General features: G+C 47.2%; 1 protein-coding gene across 1 annotated transcript; it reads right to left on the reverse strand.

Moving 5' to 3' along the window:
• Positions 1-1287: 1287 nt before the first annotated feature.
• Positions 1288-4865, reverse strand: LOC132219262 (phosphofurin acidic cluster sorting protein 2-like). Its single transcript, XM_059671641.1, is given in 3 exon segments — positions 1288-2782; positions 3377-4473; positions 4776-4865. Coding segments are annotated over 3 exon segments (2682 nt in total).
• Between the last annotated feature and the right edge of the window lie 5684 nt (positions 4866-10549).

The following is a 10549-nucleotide window of genomic DNA, read 5'->3' on the forward strand; positions in this document are numbered from 1 at the left end:
CACATCGGCTGTCCTGCGGACACTCCGAGCCTGTGCAGCCTAGTGTGACTGAATCACTGCCGACTAGAGGGAAGCTCTATGGTACAGGCTTAGGGTTTGCTCTGTGCACTGGATTATGGTCAGTGCCTAGAGAAGTGTCTGTACCTGGAAGACTCTGATATATTTGATGAATGAATGAGCCCTAACCAGCCCAATCATAGATAGTTGGGTGACCCTGGGCCCCACTGCTCAGCCCTGGGGTTTCGGCTCTGGCTTCAGCCAGGACAGGGACCCATAACAGAACCTCCAGTCTCTTTATGACATGAGAAAAGAGCTTAGACCTGGGTCCCGAAAGCATCACATATGAGTAAGAGAAAGGACCAATTAGCACAACCACAGCCCTGCTGCAGAACTATCCTCTATCTGGGCACCCAGAGAAAGCTTTAGGGGAGCACTCTACAGTGTCCATACATAAACCTTATGAGGTTGCTACTTGATTCATCTCATGTTCTTAGAAACAAACACTCAGAGGGATGCAGTGATCTGAGTGTTCACAGCCAGCAAGGGGCCAAATGACAACTGTGCTGTGGAGGGGCAGGTTGCTCACCTTGTAAATAGTTGGTACAGCTGTTGGGTGGCAGCAAATGGTCTGTGGTAACCTGAAGAGGTAGGGACGAAGTTGGGTCGCTGCTCAGCAGGGAGGGCACCGGTGTTTCCACCCCGTGTGCCTGTGTGATCTGCACCGTACAGCTCTTTTTTGTTATGTCGCCATGTGAGACCGGAGTTCATTGGGAACCATAAGTGGATGGTGCTGGGGCCACTTGGTTGGTTGGCAGCTGGGGTCCAAGGCTGGGCTGGCTGGCCTCCATGTTGTGCTCCGGATGCCCCAATGGGAGGCCAGCCCTTTGCCTCTGGCCGCCCAGCTCTGAGTCTGGGCACAAGCTGGTGCCCTCGCCCAGGGTTAAGCTGAGCCCTGGTTTCCAGGAAGGGCAGGTCTCCAAGGCCACAACCCTTCTCACTGACAGTGCTGGGGGTTTTGAGGCCAAAACACACCTTCCATGATGCTCCATCTCAACTATGATCTCCTGACTCCCATCTGCTGGAGCTTTCTGGTTATTAAACAGAGCATTTGGGGGTCTGAGTGAGGCTAACTCCCTTAGGTTCCAGGCTGTGAGCGCATTCAAACTCAAAACAGTTTCTCTATGTTTCCAGGGTCTGTGTCTATAGTAAACTGAACTGTTCACAGAAAGCAGCTGGGTCCTCCTGGGCTTGGCCCAGGCAGAATGAAGGGCAGGGGGAGGGGCGGGGCTAGCAGGTGGAATTGTTGTGTTCTAAGATGTAGACTGGGAAGTGCTTGATGTGGGAGGACCACTGGGCTGCCAGCTGGAAGAACGTCACGTCGTTCCACTCCACGCCGTCAATGAGGACCCGCTGCCTGTGCTCCTGGTTCTTGGCTGAGCAGACCAAGTGGCCGATGCCCTTGATGCACTGGCTGTTGGGCTCCAAGTCCGTGCCCTTGTCCTTCTGCGACAAAAACAGCACCTTCTTTTCCTTCTCCTTGGTGATCACAGTCATGGCCATTGTGGGCGTGGCTGCAGCCTCGCCGCTGCTGGGCAGCCTACTGACCTGGAGAGACCGGAAGGTGCACCAGAGTGTGTTTTTGGTGGCACGCAGGTCTTCCTTCTCCCCACTCTGCTTCCTGTTTGTGGGCTGGGCTGCCGTCCAGTAATCCACCTGCAGCTCCATCAGCTCAGCACCCACACTCTGGCCGGGGGAGGACAGGCCCCCACTCACTGACGACAAGGAAATTAGCTTGTGTGTGGCCTCCCTGGCGGTGGACAGAAGCACATTGGAGCATGAGGGGACGGCTTCAGCTGAGTCTCCTGACGTGGCTGAAATTGGCTCCACTCTTCAAACTTTCACTGCCCCCACAAAGGGAATGAACTTCTGCGAGGACAGCTCTTCCGGGCTCTTCGGCTTAGAGATGAGCATGGCCTCTGCGATGGGCAGCTGGAGGACACAGCTGGCCCCTGTGAGGTACTCTCTGATTTTCAACACAATGTTCTGCACAGCATCCTGGGCCTCCAGGTGGTAGAACAGTTCCCACCAGGCCAAGTCCCGTAAGAGTTTGTGGTAGCGGCAATCCACGGAGCCCAGGTACCTGGCCAAGGGGTGGGAACCCAGCGGGATGACCAGGAAGCACATGTAGTCCAGCCAGTCCGGGGCCTTGTGGGACAGCTGCTCCACAAAGACCCGCAGTACGGTGCTGAAGTAGTGCTGATCCCCCGCCACCGCGATCTTCACTGGCATGGTGGCCTCGGTCTTGCAGTTGCGGTACCTTTGTATCCAGGAGATGATGGAGCTGTAGACCTCCTAGACATCCACCATGGAGGCGGTGCACACGACGGGCAGCGTGTGCTGCTGCACGACGTCCGACAGGGACTGCCCCTGCCTGTCGGAGGTGTTGATGAGGATGATGTTCTTGGGCAGATAGTCGTTGGAGATGAGTCTGTGGTTCAGTTGGTCGAACACAGTCTTGCTGTAGACCTGCAGTTGGCTCTGTGGGACTGGGCAGCGCTCCTTGATCAGGCTGTTGGCCGACTCATTCAGGGACCTGCTCCAGCCCCGGCGGGCGGGCTGCTTCCCCTTGGAGCTGCTGGAAGGGATGACCAGAGACTTAGTCTTGGTGGTGCGCCGCTTAGTGAGCATGTCCTGGGCACAGGTCCCTGCCTCCGGGCTGTCCCCAGGCTGTGCCGGCTGCTCCCCAGGGTTGGGCATGCTGTTGGCCACACAGTCGGAGCCACTGTCGCTTGAAAGGCTTTAACAGTATAATCTGGGCCTGTGGGTCCTGAGGACTCTGTCGTCCTCCTCCATATCTGGGCTGGACAGGCTTTCAGAATATGACATGAGCTCAGGCATGGGAGGGGTTGGGAGAAGGTTATCATCCTCCATGTCTGAGGCACTGTCCATGGGGCACACCACGCTCTGAAACAGAAAGGCCAGGTCCTTGTCCACATCGGGGACTTCCTCTTCAGACTCCTGCTCCGAGTCCAGGACCTCCAGCGTCATTTGGTACCTGTGCAGCCACTCTGCGACTCTCTGCTGGTAGTGCTGTTGCTTGATGGTGGACCTCCTCCTTCCTATCGGTTTCTCCAGGTCCAAGTCATCCTCGTCCAGGTCATGCCTGTAGGCGGCATTGTAGCTGACCTCCAGCTCAGAGCAGACAATCTCAGACTGTCCCTCAGAGAAGTTATGCGTGGCCTCCGCCTCGGTGCTGGCCGGCATGGTGTTGTCCAGGTGGTTGACGGTCTGGCTCGATTGGGAGAAGATCCAGCTCTTGACCACCTTGGTGGGTGGGGTGCTGTAGGCCATCGAGTCAGAGGCACTGCCACTGAACAGCTTGCCGCCCTGGCCCTGGTTCTTCCCGGGCATGTTGGCCGGCTGAGGAGGCTCCTTCTGGCTCCGGGCACTGTGTAAGCTCCTCATCTCCGTCTGCCAGCTGGAATGTGCCAGGCCTTCAAAGTATTGTCTAGTCTTGGGCTTGGTGTTGCTGAGGATACTGCTATCGTCCTCCATGTCTGGGCCACTGTCGCTGGGATTCTGAAGGGTGTCATAGAGAAGGTCCAGGTCCTCCTCCACCTCAGGGACATGCTCCTTAGGGTCCTGTTCCGAGTCCAGGACCTCTTCTGACATGTGGGACCTGGGAAGCAGTGCCATGACTTTCTGCTTCAAGTTTTGTTGCATGCATCGCTGCTGCTTCTTGGGCTGCCCAAGGTCAAAGTCAGCTTCTTCCAGGTCCTGCCTATGTGTGAGATAGTAGCTGGCGTCCAGCTCAGGGAAGCTTTCAGATTTCACCTCCATGTGGCTATCCATGGACTTGGCCTTGGGGCTGGCCTGCATGCTGCCATCCTCGTCGTCGATGGGCTGGCTGGACAGGGAGGAGATCCAGATCTCACCCACCGTGATGGAGGACCCCTGGATCCTGCTGCTGAGGCTCAGCACCCGGCCACCCTCAGGTGGTCGCTGCATCACCTCCGCCATGTGGACGGCCCCTGTGGCCAGTGTCCTATAGCCCAGGATGGTCCGGTTGTGATTGCACTTCCTCTGCCGCAGCATGATCTGCAGCTTGTTGCCTTTTCTCTTGAGGAAGTGGGGGTACTCCAGGGAGAAGGTCAGCGCCAGGTCAGTCTCCACTGGTCCGCTGCTGGGCAGCACAATCTCATGGGATCTCAAGATGCCCTTGGCGCCCTGCATCTGCACTGCTATCACCAAGGAGACGAGCTCCTTCTCCAGCCCCATCAAGACCACCAGCTTCTTTAACGTGAAGCTGCACAATCTGGGCACACAGCCAGGTCTGGAGCAGTCCACCTCCCAGGTAGACAAGAAAGTCATGGGCACTGGTGTGTTGAGCACAGTGGGCGAGCGGGCCAGGCCCTCGGGTGGCGAGGAAGCTTCAGCTGCTTCCAGCGTACAGGTACTTGCTGGTTTGTCCCCCTGTGGTGGGACAGAGGAGGGACAAGATTGGTGGCAAGAGGTGGGGCACAGGTGATCGAAGGAGAGAGTAAATGACAAATAGTCACACGCTCATCTGTGACTCGCACAGGTAAGGCCTGCATGGTGGCCTTTCAAACTCAGAGACCGAAATTAACCACAAAGTTAGCCTGAAATTAAAACTTGTTACCTAAACACAGTTTATGGTGTGTAGTCATGTGCTCGGCCAGTGTCTTCCCTGACAAAGGTCAACCTTTACCTTAACTGGGCCTGTCTGTTGTCTTTGGGCATCTGTTTTAACATACCTTTGGAATGTTAAAGGAATTCTCCTTTTTCTCGTCACCTGGGAGCACAGGCACTGCTCTGTGCTCGGCAGAGACCACAAAGCTGCTCATTGCTATTGAGTTCATTGCTCACTATCCTGTGTGCTCCTGTATGAGAGCGGTATGTGTCTCTCGTTTTACTTTTTATTTAATCCCAGAGATTTCCCTGCTTTGCTTTCTCCTGCCTCCCTAAGCAATGGATTTCATGTGACCCACATACATCTCCACTTTTGATTGTATGTGTAAAAGCAGGTGCAATCCTGCCATTCTTGGAGCACTACCTCAATACAGTGAGATTTTGTTTTCCGACCACTGTTGACAGTTCGGCTCCAATAAACTCACAAAAATTCTGCACAGGGTTGAATGCTGCTTACATTGCTATTTACTTGGCTTACTGTGGCAGGATTCCAAAGGTCACACAGGACCGCCATGCAGACCCAGACCCGGTGCTGGGATCCAGCAAAGGGCCCGTTGGGCCTCCAGTTCCCTGCCTGTCAGGTGCATTTGGCTAAGTTGTCTCCTGAATCCAGAACCTTCCTTTGCTTGTGATAGTGGGTTCGACTTTAGTTCAGCTGTATTTTTAAATCCACAAGGTGGATCTAAGGTTAAGTGTTGACAGAATCAAGGCTAAGGAGAGACCAGAGGAAACATGGGTGGCTGGTTTTTGACTCTGGGTTTTCATTTGGATTTACTTTCTGAGAGTCTGAGCAAAAAACCTTCACTGTGTAAGTGAGAGCTGAACTTACTCAGCTCCGAAGGCACACATCCTCCTTCTGACCTGAATCTTGCCTGTTCTTAAGCAACTAAGAATCTTTGTGGAGGTGTCAGAGGTCATTCCTCATGCCAAGCAGGAGCCCCATAGGGAAATTCCAACTCAACTGTAATTCACCTGACTGGCTCCTCTGGGGAGAGCCCATAAGGTTAGGTCCACCAGCGTTCCCAGCCCTTCCTGAGGTTTTTATTTTTATTTATTTATTTATCCTCACTCGAGTATATTTTCCCCATGGGTTTAGAGAGAGAGGAAAGGAGGGGGAGATACAGAGAGAGAGAATGAGAGAGAGACATAGATTGGTTGCCTCCCCCAGGCGCTCCAGTAAGGGCCAGGGATCAAGCTGCAACTGAGGTACATGCCCTTCACCTTGAATCAAACCCAGGACCTCTCAGGGCCTGCATTCTACTCATGGAGCCAAACTGGCTATAGGCCTTCAGGTCACCTTAGATAACTGGGAGAGAAGCCGAGGCACATAAGAGGGGTGTGAGCATAATGGAGCTCAACCCAGAGCAGCACACTTCGACCCACTCCATAACATCCCTGGAAAACTTGCTCAGATTCTGCAAATATAAAATAACAACAATAACAATAAAAACAAATACACCTGTAATTAACATGGGAAGTTGTGCCCCCAGGGCTAGGACCTCCCAGACTCCAGCCCTCATTAGCCCCTGATAGGAAGCCTTTTCTTGCAAGTGCTTTACAGAAATGGGCAGATTTAACTTGAAAATATCAACTGAAAAATGGCCAAGATAAATATATTTTTTGCAGAAAAAAAAAGAAAACTAGAAGTATGCTGGCCCCAAAATGAAAATGACTGAATAGAAAGCATATCTTGATTTGGAAATTAGAAGCTTCTAAGGAGAAGCACGGAAAATTCTTTTAAAAAATAAATTAATGAGAAATTTTAGAGACTATCTCTGACCTCTCCTGAAGCGAATAAATGCTAACAACCCATTCTCCCCCTTCTATAGCACATCCACTACATCTTTTGCTCTCTGAGCTTCCTTGTCCACACGTGTTCTTTCCCTTCCCTTTTCCTTCCCCTTCTGTCTCCTCCACTACCCCTCCCTACTGACTTAAGGGAAATGAGAATAGGAATTCTACCAGCTCCCTTTGGAGAAAAGCTGCTCTCAGCCAGAGCAGAACCAGCAATCGTTCTCCATTTTCTCTATGGCCCTGATTGGCTCACAGAGAAATGTCACTGTTTGAACGTGTAATCATGGCTATTCTAACCTATCACAATTAATATACTCCTGGTTTCTGGGAGCAAAAGCAAGAGAATTACTAAATAAGGTTGTAAGAAAACTTCTATAGAGAAGTCTGCCCACTTTAGGGATTATAGGAAACTGAAATAGGATTTAGAAAAAGTAAACAAACATAAGAAGCATAGGGTTGCTCCAAGGGTGTTTCCCCTTCTCACTGTTAGTTTGGGAGAACTTGAAATTATCATAAAAAGGGAAGCTACTAAGACTCCTGTAGATACTGGCGCTATCTTATTGTTCTTAACCGCACCCACTAATTGCTTTCTCCATCTGACTAAACCTTCTGTACAAAAATGTCTGCTTTTTATTAAAAACCTGTTTCCTTTCAACTAGGGGTTGTTATGGACCCATATACATATATAGTTTGCTAATCAAATCTTTCCCAATTCACCTGATAGGTGAGGGTTTTTTTTTTTCTTTTATATGAAATCAGTGATGCCTACATATCTTTTCCCAGAATAGTTATACATTTAGAATAAATGAACCAGATAGTGAACCAAAATGGAAAGTAATGATTTTAAAGGAACCTTCCATGAGGAAACTAACCTTGAGACTGACCAAAGGTTTGCTAATCATCTTTTCTTTATTAGTACCTTCCATGAGAGCCTGAGAGATGGCTTAACAGGGTACCCACCCTACTCAGAATGTCTCCGGACATCTCAGAGACATGCACACATGTCTCTAACACTGGGCTTGCTCATATGTCTCTCTATAGATGCGGAACCAGCCCACAGTGACTTGAGAGTCCTCTTATGGAGTACATATTCACCAAGTGGGAGAAACTTGACCCTGAGAAACTCAAAAAAAGAAGCCAATCTTCTTTTGTTACACCACCTACCTGGTCCCAGTATAGAGTGGGTAATAGAGAGGATTGGCACCATTAGTTTTAAGACTATCATGCAGCTAGAACCTGTATTTCATTCCCAAGGGAGATGGACAGAGGTTTCATATACCTGAAAGCCTTTATACCTCTCAGAGGTGTGTGCTTTCTGGGAGCTAGAAAAATGTTCCCAAATTGAAAGAAACATTCCAAAAATGGACAAATGAATTTGTCAGTCCCTTGCCAACATTTGGGTGGCAACCCAGTCCCTGGGGTATTGAAAATGACTATCCTTGTTTTATAAATGAAGTTTTCAAGGGGCCAGAGGTTTGGCTGCAGAAGCAATTCAAAGCCCACAAAATCCTTTTACCTTCCCCAAACCACCCCCCTAATTCATTTCAGAAACTTATAGATAACTAGAGGCCCAGGGTAGGACATTCGTGCACTGGGGGTGGGGGTGGGGTCCCTTAGACAGGCCTGCGCCCTTTCGCAGTCTGGGAGGCCTCAGGGGCTGTCCAACTCACGGCTTAGGCCCGCTCCTCACCTCCCCCCAACCCCCCACCCCCAGTGCACTGACCAAAAGGGGGCAGCTCCGGTGTTGAGTGTCTACCCCCTCGTGTTCAGTGTGCATCATAGTGACTGTTCTGCCATTAGGTCGATTTGCGTATTACCCTTTTATTATATAGGATTTGCTTCATGCAACCAAAGTCCCAGAACCTTTGAAGTGATAATACCTGAGTTCATTTTTTAAAATAAAACTACAATTCTCTGGAAGGTATGTCTTATCCCAAAAGAAAAAAAAAAAATCCCTCCCCAACTACACAAATCACTTTAGCTTATTTCAACTATTTCTTTCTAACTAGGTAAATTTTAATGAAAGTTATTGAATAACTAGATATTTTGAAATAACATGAAATACTGAAACATTTATTGCAAGGCAAGTTAACCTGCTTTGGGGTTTTTTAATACAGAAGGTTTATAAAATGGATTTGCAGCTGTTGGTATAATGACTTGTGTTTGGTTGAAGATGTGTTTCTTGGAAGTGAGAGTGTGATTAAAATATGTTCATTGACGTCAATCTAAGGCATGCTGGTTGTTCCCTTTTGTGCTTATCATTGGGGAAATTAAGGCTCCTAAGAGTTAAAAGTTCCAGGTAAGTTGGAGAAATTACATAGTTGTGATAATGAAAGGCTTGAGGTAGGGAGAGTCATATTTGAAGGAAAAGGACAAATGTAAGTTTCTGTAAGGAGAGTTATTTCTGAATGGGTAAGAAGGTTTGTGAAAGTTGAGAAAAGGTTTGTAAAAGGGGGTACAGGCTATAAAATTTTGTGAAAGTTTTAACTTTATAAAAAATATTCTTGCATTTTCTCTGTAAAAATTAGTAATTCAAATTATGTGTATGGTGTGTATGTGATGTGTTCATCTATGTGTATATATGGTGAATTTTCAGCCTCCAGATGGCATTACTAGTATATAGTCTTTTATTGGCCTAAAAAGATTAAATACTTATGTAAATTAAGGCGAATTCTGTAGTCTGGACAAAATATTTAATATTAAAACTATTTCTAAGTGTGATTAATGTCTTTTAGAGTTATTACCATAAGTCTGTGTTTGCTTTATTTCGATTTACAAAAAGTCCAGGCTGTAAGCTTTTGTGTATGTATATTTGCAACCTTCACAAAGTTTCCAGTTTAAGAGACTTTTTAAACCAGGGGTTCTCAACCTGTGGGTCGCGACCCCTTTGGCGGTTGAATGACCCTTCCACAAGGGTCGCCGAACACCATCCTGCATATCAGATATTTACATTACGATTCATAACAGTAGCAATATTACAGTTATAAAGTAGCAATGAAAATAATTTTATGGTTGGGTCACAACATGAGGAACTGTATTTAAAGGGCCAGAAGGTTGAGAACCACTGTAATTTAGACAAAAGAATGACTTTGAGTTAATTCCAATGGGCCCTGGAAGACTTCAAGGATTTGTTCTGTATCCTTATTGAAGGAATGTTTTTAAACTAAATTAGGCCTATTTTACATGCTTGAAATTACATGGGAAGCTTCGCTAAATAAAAAAAAATAAAAATGACTAATCTATTTGTGGACATATGCTTTCATTAAAATGGATGTTCTAAAGATTTCAACCTGCTGTATGAGGGACCCACCAAGATTCAAAGAAAAGTTCAAATAGGAAGCTCTCAGGTGTAACAGTTCACTTGTCAGCGACACCAGTCCAGCCAAGAGGGATGGTTCCCTGTGAGGGCGTCTGGCAGTGGGACTCCAGATATTTGTGGCGCAAACATTGGAAGTTTATGAATTATTTCTAATGCTCAATACAAGAAGCCATGGACAATGTTTTAAAATCTTACATAGTATTTGTTCTTCTATATTGAAATTATGTATTGAATCTAAATATACATGTACTTACATATATTTTATATTATGCTCTCTCATTTTACAGTAATTATTCTTTTCCAAAAATTATACTCTTAAAATGTTAAAGCTTACTAAACAAGCAAAGTTTTTTTTTATCAATTGCATTATAATCAAATCTATAACCATGCCACTTTGTTTTCTCATTCATAGAAAGTTATTGTTTTACTCTACTGTATTTTCAAATATGTTACATCTTTAGAAAAATCCATGAAAATAACTCTGACTTACTCTAAATTAAGGTTTCTAAGCAGGTCACATCTTTGAACTGAATGAAGAAGTATAGGACTCCAAGGAATAACTGAATTTATGAAAATACTGGCAAATAATCAGGATAAACAAAAAAATGGGTATGGGACTAAATGAAGTGAAGATGATTATTGTTGTTATGACTCTGTCTAAAATACTGCTGACTTTTAAAATTTTTGTTTTCAAAATATAAGGAAAACTAGAAGCAGACATCCCAC

Source organism: Myotis daubentonii, chromosome 16, assembly GCF_963259705.1.
Source record: "Myotis daubentonii chromosome 16, mMyoDau2.1, whole genome shotgun sequence".
Taxonomy (NCBI): domain Eukaryota; kingdom Metazoa; phylum Chordata; class Mammalia; order Chiroptera; family Vespertilionidae; genus Myotis; species Myotis daubentonii.